This window comes from Aaosphaeria arxii (genome assembly GCF_010015735.1).
Source record: "Aaosphaeria arxii CBS 175.79 unplaced genomic scaffold BU24scaffold_1, whole genome shotgun sequence".
NCBI classification, from domain to species: domain Eukaryota; kingdom Fungi; phylum Ascomycota; class Dothideomycetes; order Pleosporales; genus Aaosphaeria; species Aaosphaeria arxii.
This window is the reverse complement of record NW_022983474.1, coordinates 4,872,841-4,893,784: the sequence shown is the minus strand read 5'-3', so window position 1 is coordinate 4,893,784 and position 20,944 is coordinate 4,872,841. Positions and strand designations below refer to the sequence as shown.

Sequence of the window (20,944 nt, the reverse complement as noted above, 5' to 3'; positions counted from 1 at the left end):
AAGTACCGTGTACAAGTACGGAGTTGGAAGCGAAGCTGGAGATTCTGTATCATGCATTATCTGCAGGAGGCCGTCGATCCAATATCCATTGAAAGAGCATCGAGTAACTCCCTTCCAACCAGTCCAGAGGTTGAGAATTAGGACGAGCAACTGACGAGCCTGTCGCCATGCTACTCCTGCTAGGTCCTCTTCCCTACGGACGCCGCAGACCGTAGGCCATGGACCGTATGCATGTCTCAACATCGGCCCTAATTCGACAAATGGTCAACAAGCTCTGCATTGCTCGTTTGGCTCGGTGACTGGATGCGAATCTCATCGTGCCATCAGTGAAAATCTCCAATGATCCCTGAACGAAGGAGTCATAAATCCACCTTGCGCGCTATCCGAAAACTTCGAGCCTGAAAGGTTGGACCAGACCAGACTCTCGTTAGGAGACCCTTGTGGGTCTTGACGGTGTTCCCAATATTAGACATGGACATGGACATGGCATCATGGCAGATCGACGGCTTGCAAAAGTATGGCTCGCACTATGCGATGCCGCACGATGCTGCAAAGATGTGCATGACCGTTTTCCCATGACCACTCAACATAACTAGTTAGTTTACTGGAAGAGCAAGATTCGTGAATTGTGTCGCTAGTCGAGGTGCATGATTCTTGCTCTTGCTTTTGCTAGTTTCCCATGTCGCTCGACCAAGCTGAGCCTGGCATTAGTCTGTGGCTCAGCTTCGATCTACATTCGCCTCATTGCCAACGCATCAATTCATCGCCCACGGCGACTGTTTCAAGATGAATGGAATGGAAAGAGAAGGCCGGAAAGAAAATATGGTGACCATGATTGCGTATCGTTATTCACCTCACGATTACTCGAATATTGTCAGCATTTCGGGTTGAAAAAGATGGTGAGCATTGTGGGCTCCCGGTCTTCGGGACACACAGGGAACGCGTATTCCCACCATCTCGAATCCATGCACGCTGATTCGTGCAATCAAGTGTGATATCGCTGGACCTGGCCGCATAGCGTTCTAGTCACGTTACTGGTATACTTCCAATGAACAGTCGAGAATCCATGTTTACACCGTCACCTGCCGCTGCGAGAGGGTATGGATGGGCGCTTCTTCTGTGAGACATTTTCGCGGTCGAGGTTGCATGCATATATGGGAAAATATACTGTGCTTCACTGTTGATTAGATGTGTTGCTTGATACTTACCGTTCATCCAATAAATTCCACCATGATAACATCTGATCATTCGGATTCTGACTGAGACATGGCTTTTTGCTGCTTCGGGCTGCCTGTGAGCAGTCGAAAGGTCCATGATACTGGTACTATAGTTATAGTCCGTCTAAGTTCAAGATTGATGCAAGTGCCGTCTTGACGAAAGAACCATTTCACACAAACTGGTAGCGACCGGTACACTAAGCTCGCAGGCACTTCCTAACTAGTCTGGCGATGTGACTTTGCGGGTGGAACGGAGTGCAACGGGACGGGACGTAGTAGTGCTCGAGCAGAACCACGAATCAATACCAACAGACGTCTGTATGCAATACAGAACTAACGGGACCCAGGGTCATCTCCTGGCGGCCAGTCCGTATGAGGGATCTCGAGGTGACAGTATTGACTTCTATAAGGAAAGTAGTCGGGTTCCCCAGTAGGGCACCAAATATTCCCATGCACATTCAATGTCCCATTTCGGATTTCACCACAGGACTCGACACTTGGTGCGAGAACGCTAACCCTCTCAGGACTTTTTGATGGAGGACATGAACAGGTAACATGCTATCTAGTGGCATTGTCCGGAATGGGCAATGTCTGAACTAGTTCACCAAGTAAGTTGCACCAGAGACTGGGCTGGAACAATACTAGCAAACCCTGCGCAAGATGTTCAAAAGTTATTCGTTAGATAACATTATTTCAGTACGAAATTGAACAGGCTCTCGACAGATATAACTTGTTAGGGTATGCATAATGTTGGTTCTGGCTGTCCCGTTGAAAGACGCGGCCGCCGTTTTCTGGAAAGGAGTGAAACCCCCAGATAACATACCATTTGGGAACGTATCCAGACTATCCATGGCATTTAGCTTTGTCTCGTAATAATTACTTGAAGAAAAAGGCGCTTACAACAATCAATCTACATCGCAAGAACTAACAGCTTAACTGGAAACTCGAAAGTTATAGCTCATTGAATTGCCTCTGAACGTTCTGGATTGGTGAAGCGACATGATCAGAAGCATTCCAACATGAAAAACATTCGTCTGCAAAAGATACCACCAAAGAAGCATTGTTCATGGCGGGATTCCTGGTGGTTTTGTTGTCGATGAGTATCGCCCACGTCTTTTGTGCGAATCAACCACTGCCAAGCGTCGTGACGACAGATTAGGTAAGCACAACGCGCGCGGTACCTGGCCACGACACACTCCCAACTCCAACCGCAGCTGCTCTACGACAAACTCTTCTAACTCCGTCGCATCATTTCTGATCATTGTTTAATAGGGACGATCCTGCGATTGCATACATCCCTCGTTGGCGCAAGCAATTTTGTCTCTACGCCAGCTGCTTCCTGCTGCGCGATCCCGGCTCTTGAACGCTGCTTTGTTTGTCGCGTCTTTGTCGCACCAAACTCCCCTTTCCCTCGACCACCGCCCCTCCGATTCCACCACCCAGGAGCCGCACTCCTCCCCACATTCAAGATGCCCGAATACGCGAAGATGAAGAATGCCGACCTCGAGGCGCTCCTCAAGGAACGCGGCCTGCAAACCGGCGGAAAGAAAGCTGACATGGTCGAGCGCCTGAACAAGGACGACGAAACCAAGAAGCCCGCAGACGCGCCCGCGCCCGAGGACGCAAAGGCTGCCGTCCCGCATCCCGAGGACGAAATCGACTGGGATGACGATGAGGAAGTACCCGCTGCTGCCGATGAAGCCGCGACGAAGAAGGCCGAACCGACTGACAATGCTACGACTACCAAGAAGGCTGGTGGTGAAGGCGCAATCGACAACCCACAAGCTGTTCCCAATCAGGTCGCTGATATCGACCCAGCCAAGACGGCCGATCTGTCCGTGAAGGAGCCTGGTGAGGAGAAGGATCCCGCTGAAGCAAGCGACGCCCTTGCGGCCGAGGAGAAGAAGGAACCACCGCCGGATTATACAAGAGGGTTGGCTGCCTCGAATATCGATGAGGAGATTGAGAAGCGCAAGGCACGTGCGAAGAAGTTCGGCCTGAATATCGAGGATGATGAAGGTCTTAAGAAGCTAGAGCGCGCGAAGAAGTTCGGCGAGACTGGTCCGCCACAGGGTCTGGATGAGGCGCTTCCGGAACGCAGCCGCAAGCGAGGACGCGACAACGACAATGAAGCGGGGAGAGGAAGAGATAAGCGCCGTGGAACAGGCCGGTTCAACGGGCGTCGCGGAGGCGGACAAGACAGGCGTCGTGACGATCGAGGCGACAACCGAGGCGACAGAGGCGACAATCGCAGGGAAGACAGAGGCAGGGCAAATGGCGGCTCAAACTGGATGAGCGAGGCCGACCGAGCCAAGGCAGAAGCTCGAAAAGCAAAATTCGCAAAATCGGCATCGGCTGCCTAAGAGTTGGATCAGATAAAAAGCCTTTCAGCGATTGAGCTCACATCGATTTTGTTTACTGGCTAGGCGGCGTACAGGCGTGGGTCGACTTTGGTTGAGGCTCTGTATTACATTCACTTCTCGATCGGATATAGGGCGACAGACGCTGTCTCATCAAGTCTGCTCTTAATGCAGGTTTCTTCGAATACATTCAATTACTACACGTTCCTTCGCCACACTGCGCTTGTCCAAATATGTCGTTGCTTCCAAGCAAAACTCCTCCCGTACCAGTGCGGTACCGATGCCCGCGGATCTCATTGCTGATAGCAGCGCCGAAAGGGTGCCAGAGAGGACCGCTTCCCAGGCCTGAACTACAAGGCCGTCATCACAGTTTTCCAAAGAGCCTGGCATGTGCAATCTCGTCTTTCGTGACAATTCCAAAAGGGAGCAGGGTGGCCGAAGAGACTTAGATTCACCGAGGTAACATAAAGGCATCACAAGCCCACAAAGTAAGCAAGTGACTCATTTGCCTGCACATATGCTCTTTCGAATCAGGGATTCAATCCTCAAGTTAGACGAGTGGCATAGCAATTGGGAATCGTGACTTAGTCTATAGTTGAAGATCCAGATACTGATCCCTTTGAGCGGTTTGCAGGCCGTGCCTTGTACGTCAAGATCAATCATTGTCCATTATTCTCTCATACGTCACGAAGCAGCACGACTTCTTGAGCGAATAACAATCCTTTGTATATTACCTAATTGCTACTAGTACAGGTACCTTGACCTCGGGCGGTTATCCGTCCCCGCACCAAACCTCGACGCGAGAATAGCTTAGCAATCCCATCCACCCCCGGCAAAAATTCCGTTGTCGATGCATTTGCCCTCTAGCTAGTTAGTATAAGAGCATCTCATCGCCCCACAAACTTGTGTGCTTACCGCCGTATGTGTGTTTACTCGTTCAATCGTCAATTCCAGACGGGGCAGATATTCTCTCTCGTGTAGCCCTTATACATAAATGCCACTATTCCTTCCACCGTTCTCGAAAAGACCGCTTGCTGTATGTTTGGCTTCGTGTAATTAGGATCCGATTGCTCGTTGTAATATTATTATACATATCCCCAAGAAAATTCCACAAGACGTATATGCCGGCATCCTTGAGAATCCGTCACTGGATTACTACTGCCAGCAGTCGAAACGAAAAAAACGATCATATAGCCTTGCTCCGTCCAGCGCTTGAACAATGTCGGATCCCTACGAACACAAAGAGAAGACCACATCTGGAGACCTCATAACCGAAGAGGGGCGAGAAGCGTCGATCCCATGCAGTCCATCCATCCACAAGACATTCAGCCAACGAAACGAGGATGAAGCCCAATCCGTCCGCAGCGAGCTCCCTCGCGCCCCAGACGGAGGCCTGCACGCATGGCTGAAGGTTTTCGGTGGATTCCTACTATACATGAACATTTGGTCCGTCAACACGCATTCGAGGAGAACAACAAGACTTCCTCCGTGATCTAACAAGAGTACTTTAGGGGTTTCACGATCTCCTTCGGCGCGTTCCAGGCTTACTATCGGGGTAACATGCTGTCGTCGTCGAGTTCGTCCGCGATATCTTGGATAGGAACGGCGCAGGCGTGGTTGTTGATCTTGGTTGGATCTCTCTCCGGTCCGCTGTTCGATCTTGGGTACTTCCGATCGATGCTGATTACCGGAAACGTGTTGATTGTGATCGGCCTCATGATGCTGAGTCTCTGCGACCAGTACTGGCAGATCTTCCTGGCGCAGGGACTCTGCATGGGCTTGGGGGCTGGGTTACTGTATGTTCCCAGTCTAGCTCTCGTGGGCATCTGGTTCGACAAGAGACGGGCGGTGGCCATGGGAATCGTCATGAGCGGCATAGCAGTTGGTAAGTCTTCCTTCCACCCCAGCCCAGCTCTTGCGAAACATACATCAGTGAGTTAACAGTCGCTCGCTAGGCGGCGTCGCATACATCATGACCTTCGACCGCCTCATATCCACCGCCGGCTTCCCATGGACCATCCGAACCCTAGGCTTCATGGCCCTCTTCATCGCCCTAGTCTCCTTCCCCGCCCTCGTCTCCGGCTCCTCGATGCTCGCCCGGCCCCGCAAAGCACGCGCGCTCTTCGACCGCAGCGCAATCAAGGACAAACTCTTCTGGATCTTCACCGGCGCGACCTTCCTCAATTTCCTCGGCTACAACGTCCCGTACTTCTACATCCCGACGTTCGCAAGAGAGCGCCTCGGAAGCAGCGACAGCATGGCGTTTTACATGCTCGTCATGAGCATATCGGCGAGCTTCTTCGGACGGCTGGCGAGCGGCGTCGCGGCACATCATCTGGGCAGCATTGTCACGTGGATGATTTGCTCGCTGTTGGCGGCGATGATGGCGTTCGTTTGGATTGGCATTGAGACGGAGAGGGCGATGATTGCGTTTAGTGTTGTTTGGGGTAAGCACCTCTCCCCTTCCCATCCCACACGCTGGGCTGTTAAGGTACTAACTTGCGTGCGTAGGTTTCCTCTCCGCCTCTCTCGTCACGCTCCCCTCCGCCGCGTTCGCAAGCATATGTCCCGATCTGTCGAGATTGGGAACGCGATTGGGGATGTCATGGGGTGTGACTAGCATCGCCTCGCTCACCGGCCCGCCCATAGCGGGAGCTTTGCTTAGGCGGAAGGAGGGACGTACGGACTTCCTTGGTGCGCAGCTGTGGAGCGGTGCTTGTCTGCTGCTTACGGCTGGTGCGTTGTGCTTTCTCTGGTTGTCTGGGAAGAGGAGTCTTAACAAGGGGTGGAGGATATGAATGGTGAAAGGGGGGCGTACGATATCAACTTCGAAATGGAGAGCATGGAGTATGTGGGCGACAGGTGATCAACTACCTGTCGATCTGGGCCAGGAGATGGGCCGACTGAGCGCCGTTCAGCATGCCGTTATAGACATGACTTGAAACTCTAGAAGTCTTCAAAGAGACTGAACGGGCTTCGGGTTATTCTTCATATGACCCCTAAGCTCACGGGTATGGACAAGCCCTCCAAGATCCAAGGGCACAATAAGGAAGCACTAACTCAGACCCAGCTGCCACGATCGAGCGAAGAGCAGAAGGCAAGCTATTATACTACGAAACCGTCGGCGAGGCGATCTGGTAAGATTTTGGCGTGGGGGAATATACATCGTTTTTGTTCGTAGTAACCAATGTACGTACCGTCCAGAACAATAACAGTGTGATAATTCAAAAAGAATCAAGGACTAAAGCTCGCAAGCTCATTACGTTTGATTTGAGCCTAACTGAGAAATCTCAATGTGATTTCGACCATAGTTCAAGTGAGGAAACGTCCACCAGAGAGCGAGAAGTAATCAGAGTATACGTCCATATCATAACGTTAGATGTTGGGAAACTTGATAAGGACTACGTTTCAAGGCCTTTATCAAGGCTCTGAAAAGTTATGAACGCAGGAAGAAAATGATTCATGGTACAACGAACTGATGAAGTTGGGCACTTACAGACTAACCGGATGGGTCAGGCAGTGTTGCTGGAGAAGGCTTTATGTGTGTTTACTGCGAATCGAGACGCAAACCCATCTCCGAAATATGCACTGTCTCTCCATCGGACAAAGTTGCGAACATGGCTTCGTCCAAGATGATTATCGGAACGGACACGTATATCCAGACAGACATATAATTTGACGTGCTAATGTGAATGAACCTGCTCAGTGTATCAGATCACCACTTCACTTCCCGCCATCCAATATGACGTGTAAGCGAAAAGTACAGTCTTTGCAAAAGGCAAGTAGATTACTGAGTCAGCTCTGAGCAAACAACAGGCCGTTTAGAATCCTTCTACGAATAATCGTCATCTATGTTACACATCCGATCCGTACAGACATTGAAAACGCGCTCGAGATCGAACGTCGAACGTCATGAAAACAGGATCGCAAGTTTGATTACAACCGTATGATGTCCAGTTTTACGTGTAACAATGCGTCTCATACACTCACTCTAGATACCGATTTTTCCGATGTAACAAGGTTTCGTGCAGAATCTCGAGTACACTACCTTCCTTCATGGTGGAGAAGTCCTGCGGCATCTAAGTTTAGGCTGTGCTCAGACGGCTGTGATGCGCTTCGTCCCGCAATCGTATACTCTATGATTTAGAAATCACGCCGCCATAGGGGCCACTTGCTTCTGGTCACGTAGTATGACCTTGATTTCCCCTTAATCTTGCTCGTATATCATATGGTTGAGTGGGGCACTCGGGTCTGTTGAACAACATGTATATTGGCATAGAGAATTCCACACCACTCGTAATCATTGCTTGTCTGGTAGAATAGAAAATTTGATAAGGTAGAGATGTTTGTTTTTGTGGCGCGGTAGAGACATGTAGTGAGAATGAATGTATCAACACAATGTTGTAGTCTCCTGAGAGGAGATGTTTGGATTCCCGACTATCCCCACCACAATCACAACATCAATCAATGGTCTCCTTCCAAATTGAAGATTCAGCCGGTCTAGCTAAGGGACCTGAACTCAAATCACGAGCGTCGAACACGATACACACTTCGGTGCATTCACCCAAACCGATGAACACTGCAGCCCTTGCAGAGGCGGGTCATACCTGAAGGATTGCGACCCATAGTGTAGCATCCACTAACGCCAAGTACATCGTATCGTCCTCTACGAAGTCCACTACACCTTCAGTGCAGAATCGGCATTTTTTCGCCAGCCATTGAATTGATCGTATTAACTCGATCTACGCTTTAGTGTGTATTTTGGGCTGCGAGATTGCCGAGAAGATGGGTTCCGGTCAAGACGCCTCTTCAGGGCGGCAAAGGATGCAGAGCGCTAGAGTGCAATAGATAAATCCAACATTTCACTAACACTAGCGCGAGATCGTATGAAACGAACTGCATAGCCAGTGTTCTTGGAGCTGTCGTAACTCATTTCAAGAACGAGGATATCGTGGCCGAGATGGAAAAACAAAAACAAAAACTGTTCGTCGTTCATTCGGCCCAGGCCTGCGAAGGATCGGTGCCCTGCATGATACCGATGCTCGCAATTCCAGTAAAGCTGCTGTGAAACCACTGATGAAGGAGAAACAACCGCGTCAGTACGTACTGACAAGGTGATGACCGGGATTTACGATCGCACTATTGTTCTTTTGCTGCGGAGCCCGGTTATCGTGCGTGGGGAACCATGGACTACTGGCTGAGAAAGGAAATAATGGAAAACCAGTAATGAGGCAGCTCTTCCCCCGGGTAGGTGTGCCCATTGGTTAGGAAAATAGGTCCGCCATCGTGGAGGAATGTCGCTCTGATGGTTGGATTCTCGGCTTGACCGATATGTACTTCCATGAGGGTGGTACTGTCTCCAGCCTGCTGACCGAACTTCTCCGAACTATTCAAGGCGAACTCTTCTGGTAATTTCACGCGACAAATGGCTGCTGAGAAGGGGTAAACTTGGTAAACAGGTTAGCTGCTTGCCTGTGGCGTAGTATTTACCGCTCTAGAGTGACGTTAAAGCAATACTCAATGAACGATAAACGAAGAATCAAGCGCACGCGTATGTGGTTGGTCCCGAACTTCATGACATACACCGGACCTATGAGTACCTAGGTGCTCTTTGTTTCTTTTGTTTTGCAATCACAGAGTGGAAATATCTTCAAGCAAACTTGTTCCAGGATGGCGATGCAGGGGTGGCAACGGAGCTGCATGGTCGAGCGCGTTCCAACATGCCAGCTTGTGTCACGCTCGAGAAAAAGCAATCACTGCCGGCCGACCGACCGAATAAATCAGAAGAGTGCTAGAGCACAGACAATGAGAACAGTCCGCTAGTATTGCAAGGAATTTCTACTTCATCTTTGCTCCCGTTGTAGTGCAGTTGATTTTAACACGCCTTCATTATGCATAAAAGATGTAGACCTTACAAGACTGGATATATGATAAAATGAATGTTAGGAATAAACTTAAATACATACTCATTGGTGTGTTTCAGGTTCCGAAGAAGCCATCACCATTGCAATTCCCAAAGGATTGGTTCTGACACAGGCTGCCAAAAGAAAGTATAACATAGGAAATCCGTGCACCCCTAAACCCGATATTGTGGACCAACGATTATTACGTGCCGACGTGCACGCGGATCCGTGTACTTAGTGGATACGCCACATGGGATTCGTGCCGTCATCAAGACCTCTCATAAGTATAACGCGTGTTGGCAGATGCCTTCCGCATAGATTCGATTGGGCTCGATTTATCATGCCTAAGGTAAACCCTGTTAGTCTGTCCCACAAGGGTGTCGAGATCGTGTAGTCACCTACCCCAGAAACACTGCCATTGACAATGACAGGCGCCTGAACCTGGGCCACTACGGTTGCATCCGTATCAAGGCGAACCTTGATGTTCATGCCCATGTGCTCTCGGTTGTTCAGGTGAGCTACGGCAAACATAGCCTCCTCCTTGGTTGTGAATTTGGCTGTAGCGTTGCCTCTGAAGGTCCCGGTCCTGGTGTCTCTATGAAGCTTTGATTCGACAGGCCGTCCCACTGTCTGTAGTAAGGTGTTGAGATCCGATGGTTTCACAGAATAGTTCAAGTTGCTGAGGAAGATGCCACGCGCTTCTGTGATCATGGCACCATGCCGGACATTTACTGGAATACCGCTCGCAGTCGCCGAGTACATTGGCATATGTTGTGCTCCCATAGGAGCTGCCACGGTGTGCACCGGATAATTTGCATGTGTGGAATATGTGTTGTACAGTGGAGCTTGTGAATATGTCGGAAACGTGTACATGGATGCGGTGGGTGCCACACACCGAGGTGTTGCCGCACCACGAACACTGGCGACGTACTGATTGACGCCGCCAACATTGATACCAGACCGATGAGGCGAGTGTCCATGCTCCGACATGTCGGGGAAATGGGGCCAGCAGTTGCACTTCAGCATACGGTACTCCTCATTTGTACGTGAAGTCTTGAACAGATGGACCAGTATGCCCCTCTTGGAAGCAAATTCCTCTGCAAATCTAGTGTTAATGTAACCCAGACCATTTGGGAGTTGCTGATCCATACCATATGCCGTTTCTGCATCATCTCTCCTGTCAATTCGGCACCACCCCTGTTTCTCTCCTTTGCGTGGGCCTTGCAAGACCTCAGTCCAGCCTGGCTGGTATTCAACAATCCTTCGAAGAAAGTCTTTGAATTGTTGCCAATCGGCTAGAAATGGGGCATTATTGATTAACCCTGATGCGATCACCATATAGTTCTCGCTGCCGGTACCGGGAGGCGACATGGTGAAATATAATGAGTACAAGTATGCTTTGAAGCAAAGTAGACGGAAACTCCCAATGAAATTGACTGAAAAGAATATGACAATATTCAACAAGAGTAAATCGTTTGATAGGGTATGTTGTTCGATGATTAAAAAAGGGTACAGGACTTTGCACGGCTACACAGGGCTATATATACGTATTTGCGATTGTGATGCATCCATGTGTATCCGCACGGCATTGTTGAGCAAAGGTATTCAAGGGAAGCTAGCATCGAATAGCAATTCTGAAGTTCCTTGGTGGAGCGAAAAGCAATGAAAACAACCATTACATATCCATGAAGGCAGAGTATATTTTTGATTGCTTGCAATAGAAGAGATTGGCATTGGTTGAAGCGCCAAAAAGGCAAGCCTAGTGCCGTTCCCGACTCCCCGCGTCCCTACGGCGTGGTATGCTAGTAGATCGCATGGGAGACAAGGGTGCCAGGCCGTGCGAGAGAAGATTGGATACCAAACACACGGGTTGATACACCTGAATCGTAACGACGGTATTGGCAGACCCTGGAAAAAAAAGAAGTGTTTCTTACATTCTGCGCCTGTTCAGAAGCTTCTGCGTTGGAATGGATCTCGGACTGTTGGGGTCCAAGACACGCCAGGTATTACTGCTGAACAAAACTCACCATCAGAAGGAAGCATTGCCGTAAAGTATCTCCATTTCATTCAGGCTATGTGTGCGTTGCGACAATATGGGTTCGTGAACATTTCTTCCAATATACCAGATCCATTGGCATATGATGGGAGATCCACGCGGCAATAAAGTCGGCTCGCGCACGTCAATGAATGGCCATTTCCGGAATGTTTATCAAAGTAGGCATAATAAGTAAATATGGAGTCGACTACACATGTAAGTAGTCCCTTTGCTTGTAGCATCCCAAGCTGTAGTATAGCGAGTCTCAATATCAGCGGAACTTTCCACACTGCCATTTCGAGTCCACAATTTCGTAGGAGGCTAAGACGCTGATTTCAATAGCTAAGATCAGTAGCGTCGGGCTTACCCGTTCATGCACTTGGTTGGCCATTATCGCAGTCAAGGGCGATCGAAGGGACCGGCCCGGCTCCACTAATACGACGCCATATCAGAGTGTGAAGCCAGACTTCGAAGAATCCATGCTTTGGTTTTCTAAGTCGTAGGGACTTTCACGAAGACTACCTAATATGAGCAGTGAACTCGTCAAAAGAGGAAGGCCGAAAGTACCACGTGCATCAATTAGAGTTCCAGACAATCAACTTCTGATCGAACCCGCCGCTGACAAGCAGTTCTTTCGTAGCATCTTCATTCAGATTTGGAGGGATGGCTACCAGGCATCGGACCTTCGATCCTGCCCCGTGTGCTTTCAAGCTAGCCATGAGCTTTCCCGTTGTGGCCTCGAAGCCTCTGACAATCCCATCGTCAGAATTGACGTAGATGCCTGAACCATCGGGGCGCCACACAAGTTTCGGGGTGGAATATGCCGTCTGAGTAGCCATCGTGTTGCAATTGATAGTGATTGCTGCTTCTTCCCTATTCTGAGTCGCCAGCTCCGCCCGTGCCAATGCAGCCTGTGTCAGAGACTGTGATGAATCTAGACCAGTGCGTTGTGTGGTGGCCGCATCGAGATCAGTAGAGAGGTCTGGCATTGCTTTAGAGGATGGTGGGACAAGCAGTCGCACAACAATGAGCTTCATGTGGGGTGTGCTCGAGGTGGCGATGGCTGCTAGAGACGGATCGGTTGGACAGATCTGGACGTCGCTAGGTGTGAACGCCACCCATGCATTAGAGTGTGGTGCCAGATTCTGCCTTCCAAGGAAACAAACTTCTGCGTCCGTCGTTGCAGCAGGTATCGAATAGTAATGGAGAAATGTCGAGTCTCTGCGGGTCACCAAAAGGATCGGAAGGGATGTATCGACGGCCGGTATGAAAGTAATACACTCAGGGATGCTGGTTAAATTGATGGTCGCGAATGGGTCGCCGATCTTCGTATCGATACCACTACCTGTTTTGAAACGATATAGAAGTACTTTCGAGTCCCAACCCGCGCTGGCAATGATTGTTGAATGTTCTTCGGGCCATGCGATTATTTTGACAACATATTTCTTGTGATCCCTTCGTTCATCCACTACACGGTCTTGAGAGGCATCAAAGACAGTCATCTTGCCCGACATAGAAGCTACTAAGAGGTATCGTTGCTCTAGTACAATCAGATCTAGCAATGGCGAATCTTGGAAATCGGAATAGGTCTTAAGTAGAGAAAGGTCTGGTGTTGCTGGGTCGATAAGGTGAAGCTTTCTGTCTGCCGTTGTGACGGCTACACAATGTTTTGGTCCAGTTGCTACCTCAAGGACCACATGAATTGAATGCACGGATAGGATGTTGGACTCCGTTGGTAAAGTGGTGACGACATTCGATGTCCGTGGTTCTGATTTAAGCCAGTCAGATATACGTTGAAAGTAGTATTAGGATGATAATGCAGCTGCCATTGGTGGATCAGATTCCAATGAAGCTGCTCCAAGGCTATAGGAATAACACGATCTACTCTCGATGGTGCATCATAGATCCCAATAACGAAGAATCACACTTCAAGATATACAATATTTTCGACTCACCAGGTTCTGTCCATCCATGGCTCTGTTCCAATCCCAATTTCTCAAAGTTCAGGCTAAGATCGAACTTCTGTTTCTCCTCGAGCACTTGCTCAATCGTGATATTACTAGACGCTGTACCAACATCTGGGGCCAAACCTGCCTCTTTAATGAAGCTTGCTAAGGTCTTCGATACGATTATTAGTTAATCACTACGCGTTGAGACTTCTATAGTTGCACGAACCTCGTTGTAGCCATTTGTCCTCAGAAACTTGGCGACAACCTCCGCTGCGGATGGCAGCATGATGTAGTCTTACTCGTAGCTCTATTTGGTATGCCTTTGAACAGCGAATTGTACAGGTTACAGTCTTGACGTTGAAATCCGATAGAGATGATAGTCTGATATTGCATCATAGGCAGATACGTGCTACGCGAATGGTGGCGGACATCGTACACTTCCGCCTTAGCTCGGAAATTTTCCACGCTAACTCGATTTATTTGCACTGCGAATCTACACTTCGTCCCAAGACCTCAACCCTGGATAATTATACTCCCGGAGCCGCTTAGCTGATACATATCCAATGCCGGTGAGATCTAAAGGTTCTGTTTGGATTCACGAAGTTAACTTGGGTAGAGCGCGCAGAGCCCATCAGGCGGTGCTTTCAAGGCCAAGGTTGAAGAGATCGTTAGGCATCAGACCGATCTTGCAGACAGACCGTATAGCGTAGTACTTCGGATCCAGCTAGCAGGTGCCTACAAGGCCGCTGGATATCCGGATCTCGCGGCCGGGGAGGCTTATAAAGCTCTCTTGCTGATTGACGAAGTTGTTCAAGATGGAGAGTTCCATGAAGAAGCAATAAGTGCCGCTATATCAGATGCTACTTCTGCAACTACTTGTGATATTGCAATAAAGCCTACAATTATTGGACCCTCGAGCAATGTTGAATGCAGGTGCATTTCATCGCCTCGCGACCCCGATGTCGAGGCAGATGAGGCCGAGGGGGTTGCACGAGCTGCTACATGTTGGTCACATTCAGCGTAAGTCGCATACATCGGTTCTCCAGAACTCGATGGCTATCTACAGTCTATCAACGGTGATATCAAGGCTCATCAATATCAGTTATTCAATCCTCATTGGTTCCTTGATACATTGTGGATCATTGAGGAGTGCGAACGACTACAACTCTCGCGCTTTACGGGCGTGCCCAGATGCTGTTTTCGAATCGTATCAAGAAGCCATTCGGTCCAAGGTCAAGGCCTCTTGTGAGTCCAAAGGCGATGTGTACGATGCTGCAGATGTTTCAAACTATCCCGAGAAAGGCTTTGTCCGCCGCGAGCTGTATCCTTGGAATGATCACGAACCGAACAGGTACTCTCAGGAGAGTATTGAGTTTTTAAACACAGAACTTAGCCAGGTCGCTCCAAGACTGGAAGTCAAGGTTGCGAGCTTGCCTGTGCTTTCTACAGACAACAAGTCTAGGTATGAAAGTCATAAAGGACGCATGATCCTACAGCATTTCTTACTGATATTTGGTAGCAAATCTCCGGATTCGGAAGAGTCAGTAACATATGTCAACCAGTTAGGTGTCTTCGCCAAGGAAGATATTGGTGCTGGTGAGGAGATTCTGAAAGAGAAGTCGCTTCTGACAGCAGTATCGAGACTCCGTGATTCTTATTGCGATGCTTGCAGCGCACCACTGCCGAAGACAGATGGCAGCAGTGGGGATAGCACGGAAGGAACTACCATTCTTGATTGCGAAGAGTGCAATGAGGTTTTCTTCTGCAGCGAAGATTGCCATGACCTAGCTCAAGAGTCATACCATCCATCCCTCTGCGGAGTCAATGTAGAGCAAAAGGTATCTGCAAGCGAGGCGGCAGATGCCCTCTACTCTCTACTCCTCATTCGCGCTCTAGCCCTTGCAGAAACCCAGAGCGAACACCCTCTCGATTTGAAGGAAGTTCGCTATATCTGGGGCGACTATCACAGCCAAAATCTGGATGATGCATGGGCAGCTGACGACTCCTTCGGCTCGATAGCACAAACCTTGCCATTTACATTCGAGGCCAATGTTGTAAGACCACTCAATATTCTAGAGAAAATGGACGTAAACATCTTCGAAGAGAGCCATCGGTATAGCCCTTGGGTTTTCAACACTTTGTACGCAAAGTTCAGAGGTATTTCACAATAGGGCCTCTCCTTATCTCGACACGACTGACACCCTTCAGGCACTGCATCAGCACGGCAAGGACCGGACGGACGGCCGGAAATCGGTGCTGTACACCCACTTTGGTGTCTTGCTAACCACAGCTGTGATCCAAATGTGGCGTGGGAATGGCAAGGAAGCATCAGGTTTTGGACTCGAGAGAAACTTGTTGAATGGGACGGGAGGGATCCCGATCGTCGCCCTGGCATACTCAAGGGCGAAGAGGTCCTAAGTCACTACTGCGACATTCGTCTTCCTGTCAAAGAGAGGCGCGAGTGGGCTGTTGGCGCATTGGGGGGATTGTGCATGTGTCCGAGGTGCGTCTGGGAAGAAGCGAAGGAGGAGGGCCTCGAGAAGAGCGTATGAGCTCTAGAATATTGGCCCGTTCCATCGAGCACGACCATCCTAAGCTGCAAGTACGAACCCAACAGATCTCTAGTGCCGCCTCATGGCCGGGTGGGCGATGTACATTAGATTCATAGCTGGCTTGCGACTACGACAGTCTCTCGTGAGAATGATGTTCGATCACAGTATGCGCATGGCTCCAAAACTTGACGGTGTTAACGAAACTGGTGAATGCCTCTAGATTTACGGAGATGCGTCAATTTATGAAAGCCACATGTTGATCCATGTATAGCTGTGTTGCTCACATTGTCTAGACTTTCAGCGTGGTGTTTGACTAAATCACTCTCGATCATACGTCGCTTAGGGTTACACATTTGAAGCAATCGATTGCACATGTCGACCTTCATTCGCAAGTATGGCACTTGCAAATGGCATCGAGCTGCGGTACTACTGCCCGAAGCGCCAAAGTTGATCAGCCGCGCCAGTCTCGAGTTGCCTTGGGCGCGAGAACTTGCCATCCGACATCTTTCGGACTCGACCAGCTTGCGTGGACTACTACGAAGAAGGTTACACCAAAACCTGCCAGGACCTCGACACGGGACATTCACCGATTACACCACTTTGGGGACCAGAGTCAACAACCTCTTGACCGTAGCAGCCAATGGCAAAGAGCCGGAACATGCTTTCCGAGTTTGGATTGAACGGTGAACGTGCTGCAAGAATGTAAATCAGTGATGAAGGGCAACGCCAATGGCTGACAAAGTCGTCAGAATCGAACGATGTTTGCTATAGTTATGTTGTATACTGCAAGCCAACTCCCTGAATGTCCGAAGCAGCAGAACATGTAGGTTCGCGAGTGTATTCTCAGTCAGCTTGCCCTGTGTCCAATGGGCGTACTCAGCGCCTCCTCCAAGATGTCCACATCCATCCTCTAATTTAGATTAAGCTTGTTGCCGCCCATTTGGAATTCGCGATCCCGCTTCCGCGCGATATGCAGGACCTAAGAGATCATAGATCGTGGCTCCCTCGGGCTTTCCCCAAATCGGCCGCCCCACAATAATCCTGGATTACTAGATCCCGTCCCAGATCTTGGAACTGCGATCCTAGCGCCCCATGTATGTGTTGGCTCGCTCTATGCGCACCACAAAGCGTGTTGGATGTTGCTTTTTATACAAGAAGCGGGTCCGTTCAGGCCGAAGTGACATTGCGAAATTACGCGTTGATGATGATGAAGTAATACTGAATCTATCGTACTATTACCGTTGGGTATAATTTTTCCTTACGCACGCCCCGGTGTGATAATGTTACATAACCAGAATACAACAGGCCTAGAATGCAAAGGCTCTGGAATACTTGCGGTCCATCTCCGCGTACTCTTCTCTCATCATCCTCCCCCGAACCTTGTTCAATCTCATCGTCACGCCTTCTTCTTCGTCTTCCAAGTCCTGAACATCTTTGTCCAATTGCTGAGTGCCCCAGAGCTTCCAAGTGAGATTCGTGATGCCGCCGGATTTGACCTTGTCGCGCTTGTCCCTTGCTTCCGCGGCCAGATACGTCATAATCTTGCCCCAAGATTCAAGCCCAATTTCCTCGCATTGCTCGCACTTCTTCTTGCGTGCTGGATCTCGTTGCACGACATCCAGGCTCTGTGCAAGTTTCGCTACCGAAACACCATCACGCACCCAGTTTAACCCCTGCTGGCGCTGAACAGATGAAGAGCCCGCTGTTGCGAAGAGGATCTCTCCAATGTAGTTCTTCAACGCAGCTTCCTCGCAACGATCCTCCTCGGAACGACGCAGTGGCTCATCTCCTGTAGGCGGTAAGGAAGGATACTCTGGTTCGCTGAGCAGACTTAGAACAGTTCCAACAAGTGATGAATCCTGTTTTGGCTCTGGCGAAGGAGGTGGGGCAGGCGTCGCATTAAGACGAGCGCGTAGGACTGAGATGAAAATGGGTAGTGCTGAAGTGATGTTTCCTTTTGACGCATAGAAGGTAGCGAGATTCGTTGCTGCGTAGACGAGGTTAGGAGTGATGACATCTTGAGAGGCAGAGACCTGGAGTACACCCGTGTCCGAATTTACAATCTCAGATGGACTAGGAGTCGGAAGGCCTGATACAGCAATGTCAAGTGCCCATTGGTACATCTCTTCCGCAGATTCATTCAAGTTCTTGAAGCTCAACCAATCTGCATAGCCCAAAGCTGCCGTGAGGCGTTGATGTGTAGTGAAACCTTTCGATGTGAGCACCCGAAAATAAAAGTTCTCGGGTGGATCAGCGACGGGGATCTGGTCTTTCTCTGCTGGTGCTTCCGGCATGCCTGGCGGAGTAGCCCTTGGCCTTGGATTTGAAGGCGAAGCTATGAACTCTGGAGACCAGACGTTCCATCGGTTCTTGTCAGAGACCCATCCTTCCAGGCGTTCCGATGCGCGCGCCATACCCATCAACACCTCAAAATAGCCCTGTCGCCATTCCTCACTCTTGGCAGTCAAGTCGAATCCCGACGTCCCGAGAACTGGCACCAGAAGCGCGCCCTCCTCTTGTGGCACAATGCCTTCTCCATCTTTATCCGGGTTCTCCAGCCGTATCAATGCGTGCTCATATTCAGCATATAGACGTGCCCAATTCGGGAAGCCCTCTTCTTCATTGTTCTCTGGTACCTCCCACCACTTTCCCCTACGAAATCTGAATCTTGTGTAAAAGCTCCATTCGTGTGGTGAGGGAAATGCGCGCTCTTGTCTCTCGGTCAAAATTCCCAGACTGAGCACCGTAAAAGATGTGCACAAGCACCAAATCAAGAAGGTATATTTGACAGTCTGTCGAGCCGTCTCCTTAATGAATTTCTTGCCATTGGCACTGATGGAGAACAATCTCAGCACTTGTTGTCCATTGTTTTGACTGCCCGGATAGAGGAATGGGAGCTGAGGTCGTGGATAGCTGCGATGCGATACCAGAAGAAGTCGTGGAGGCCGGTGGGAGAACTGGCGCGGAACGGGGGTTTCGAGATGTTGGAACTTGTGTAATCGCAAGGCTCGCAAATTCGGGTGGATGCGATGAATGCGAAATTGTGCTGGCGGCATCTTTATTTGCGCTCCAGGCGACCGTTGATGGTGCCATTTTGCAATTGAAGATTATCGAAGTGGTCCCGCGCCAAGGCGACCCGACCCGCCGGGCGGTGGCAGAAAAGTTTCGAGATCCTGAAAAAAGTTCGATCGCAAATTGCAACTTGTACAACCCATTCCGCACCAACCACCATCATGTCAGTCAAGACCAAGGAAGAGAAGGCACAAGCCAAGCTTCTCAAATCTCAGAAGAAGGAAGAGAAAAAAAGAAAGCAAGAGTCACAAGACGTTTCCGACGCCGAAAATGGCCAGGACGCACCCAAGGTGAAGAAGGACAAGAAGCGCAAGAGAGACACCGAGGAGCAGGCCGACTCTAAGGACTCTAAGAAGTCGAAGAAGCAGGAAACAGACCCCGACGACGTGGTCGAGCCAGTGGAAAGCGAATCGGAAAAGAAATCTAAGAAGTCCAAGAAGCGCAAGGCGGCTGAGGGTGAAGAGGACACACCTGTTGAAGTTGAAACCAAATCGGAGAAGAAGTCTAAGAAGGAAAAGAAGTCCAAGAAGGCATCCGCATCTGACGAATCTACCCCCGATACCACTCTGCAACAAGACTTCATTAAACTCGACGATGGCGCATCGAACACAGTGGAGGATAATGCTGCTAGCAAGAAGCAGAAGAAGTCCAAGGACGAGCGCAAGGCTGAAAAGGCGGCAAAGAAAGCAGCAAAGGCAGCTTCCAATGGCGATGCTGGCGATGATGCTGCCAATGGCGAGCAGGAGGAAGCCAGTGAAGAAGCCAATGCTGCCAATGCCACCCGTTTCATTGTCTTTGTCGGTATGTATCATCTTAAAGAGTTTCATCAATTCTTCTCTAACATGCCACAGGTAACCTGCCATACACTGTCACGAAGGAGGCTGTCCAAGAGCACTTCAGCAAAGTCGAGCCCAAGGATGTCCGCCTCATGACCGACAAGCAAACCGGAAAACCCAAGGGTTTCGCATTCGTCGAGTTTGATCGATTCGACCGCATGGAGACATGTTTGAAGAAGTACCAACACTCCGTATTCCCAGATGGCAAGAAGGGAAGGAAGATTAACATCGAATTGACGTAAGCTTGCTCCGCTCTAGTTGAATTCACGTAAACTGACCTGAACAGTGTTGGTGGAGGCGGAAACACAGAAGCCCGCAAGGAGAAGATCCAGGCTAAGAACATGAAGCTCGACGACGAGCGCCAACGCGATCGCGAAAAGCGCGAGGAGATCGAGGCCAAGCAGAAGGACCGCAAGGAGAAGAAGGAATCACGACAACAAAAAGGAGAGGCTGGCGAGACTGATGAGGCCAATGGCGCCGAGGAGGCGAGCGACCCAACCGCTGGAATGCACCCTGCCAGACTTGCAATGATGCAGCAAGGCCCAAGCAACGACGACAACCAGAACAACAATGGCGGCGGTGGATGGCGTGGCAAGCCATCATTCTCCAGGGGAGGCAGAGGTGGAGGACGAGGAGGCAACTTCAGAGGAAAGCCAAGGGGAAGGGGACGAGGACGATACTAAATCATTTCTTCGATCCGACTACAAACTTCTTGGTTCTGGATACACTTTTGGCACCATTTCGTTCCCATATAGCATTTTGTCTTCTCCTTTTGCAACTTATTTCTGGCCCCTTAGATCACTGTAGTCAAGCAAATGAAAGCTTCTACGCTTCTTTCACAGTTTCTCCGATTTTGATCGTGCCTGATTGGACGTCGGCGCATGCCGGCAAGCTTCTAGAAAAGCTTCGAGCCTCAACGGCACGCGACGGATAGTTAGGCACAAGGTGGGATTATGTCATAGCCATACCTATCTTTAGTTCCCTTGCCTTAGTTAACTACCTATGTACGAGTATCTTTAA

General features: G+C 49.8%; 7 protein-coding genes across 7 annotated transcripts; 4 read left to right on the top strand and 3 right to left on the bottom strand.

The window, feature by feature from the left end:
- Nucleotides 1–2,219: 2,219 nt before the first annotated feature.
- On the top strand, nucleotides 2,220–3,661 carry BU24DRAFT_38320 (uncharacterized protein). The gene has a single exon (XM_033524799.1). The coding sequence runs from the start codon at nucleotides 2,687–2,689 to the stop codon at nucleotides 3,578–3,580; it is 894 nt and encodes a 297-aa protein (XP_033390474.1). The 5' UTR covers nucleotides 2,220–2,686; the 3' UTR covers nucleotides 3,581–3,661.
- A 1,135-nt stretch (nucleotides 3,662–4,796) lies between these two features.
- BU24DRAFT_458019 (MFS general substrate transporter) lies at nucleotides 4,797–6,718 on the top strand (the record flags this gene model as incomplete). Its single annotated transcript, XM_033531588.1, has 5 exons — nucleotides 4,797–5,023; nucleotides 5,089–5,462; nucleotides 5,533–6,024; nucleotides 6,089–6,313; nucleotides 6,648–6,718. The coding sequence occupies 5 exons, from the start codon at nucleotides 4,797–4,799 to the stop codon at nucleotides 6,716–6,718; spliced, it is 1,389 nt and encodes a 462-aa protein (XP_033390473.1).
- A 2,835-nt stretch (nucleotides 6,719–9,553) lies between these two features.
- On the bottom strand, nucleotides 9,554–10,964 carry BU24DRAFT_363190 (uncharacterized protein). Its single transcript, XM_033524203.1, has 3 exons — nucleotides 10,632–10,964; nucleotides 9,883–10,577; nucleotides 9,554–9,824 (listed from the first exon to the last, which is right to left on the bottom strand). The coding sequence occupies exons 1-3, from the start codon at nucleotides 10,849–10,851 to the stop codon at nucleotides 9,819–9,821; spliced, it is 921 nt and encodes a 306-aa protein (XP_033390472.1). The 5' UTR covers nucleotides 10,852–10,964; the 3' UTR covers nucleotides 9,554–9,818.
- Nucleotides 10,965–11,950: 986 nt separating this feature from the next.
- BU24DRAFT_38284 (WD40 repeat-like protein) lies at nucleotides 11,951–13,862 on the bottom strand. Its single transcript, XM_033524783.1, has 3 exons — nucleotides 13,691–13,862; nucleotides 13,471–13,633; nucleotides 11,951–13,283 (listed from the first exon to the last, which is right to left on the bottom strand). The coding sequence occupies exons 1-3, from the start codon at nucleotides 13,748–13,750 to the stop codon at nucleotides 12,091–12,093; spliced, it is 1,416 nt and encodes a 471-aa protein (XP_033390471.1). The 5' UTR covers nucleotides 13,751–13,862; the 3' UTR covers nucleotides 11,951–12,090.
- A 108-nt stretch (nucleotides 13,863–13,970) lies between these two features.
- BU24DRAFT_363183 (uncharacterized protein) lies at nucleotides 13,971–16,197 on the top strand. Its single transcript, XM_033524202.1, has 5 exons — nucleotides 13,971–14,033; nucleotides 14,081–14,484; nucleotides 14,567–14,926; nucleotides 14,984–15,621; nucleotides 15,673–16,197. The coding sequence occupies exons 1-5, from the start codon at nucleotides 14,028–14,030 to the stop codon at nucleotides 16,014–16,016; spliced, it is 1,752 nt and encodes a 583-aa protein (XP_033390470.1). The 5' UTR covers nucleotides 13,971–14,027; the 3' UTR covers nucleotides 16,017–16,197.
- A 980-nt stretch (nucleotides 16,198–17,177) lies between these two features.
- Nucleotides 17,178–19,100, bottom strand: BU24DRAFT_417789 (uncharacterized protein). Its single transcript, XM_033526809.1, has one exon. It carries the CDS (start codon nucleotides 19,070–19,072, stop codon nucleotides 17,324–17,326), a length of 1,749 nt encoding a protein of 582 aa, XP_033390469.1. The 5' UTR covers nucleotides 19,073–19,100; the 3' UTR covers nucleotides 17,178–17,323.
- Nucleotides 19,101–19,227: 127 nt separating this feature from the next.
- BU24DRAFT_417788 (RNA-binding domain-containing protein) lies at nucleotides 19,228–20,919 on the top strand. The gene is made up of 3 exons (XM_033526808.1): nucleotides 19,228–19,889; nucleotides 19,940–20,162; nucleotides 20,211–20,919. The coding sequence occupies exons 1-3, from the start codon at nucleotides 19,250–19,252 to the stop codon at nucleotides 20,605–20,607; spliced, it is 1,260 nt and encodes a 419-aa protein (XP_033390468.1). The 5' UTR covers nucleotides 19,228–19,249; the 3' UTR covers nucleotides 20,608–20,919.
- The last annotated feature ends 25 nt before the right edge of the window (nucleotides 20,920–20,944 follow it).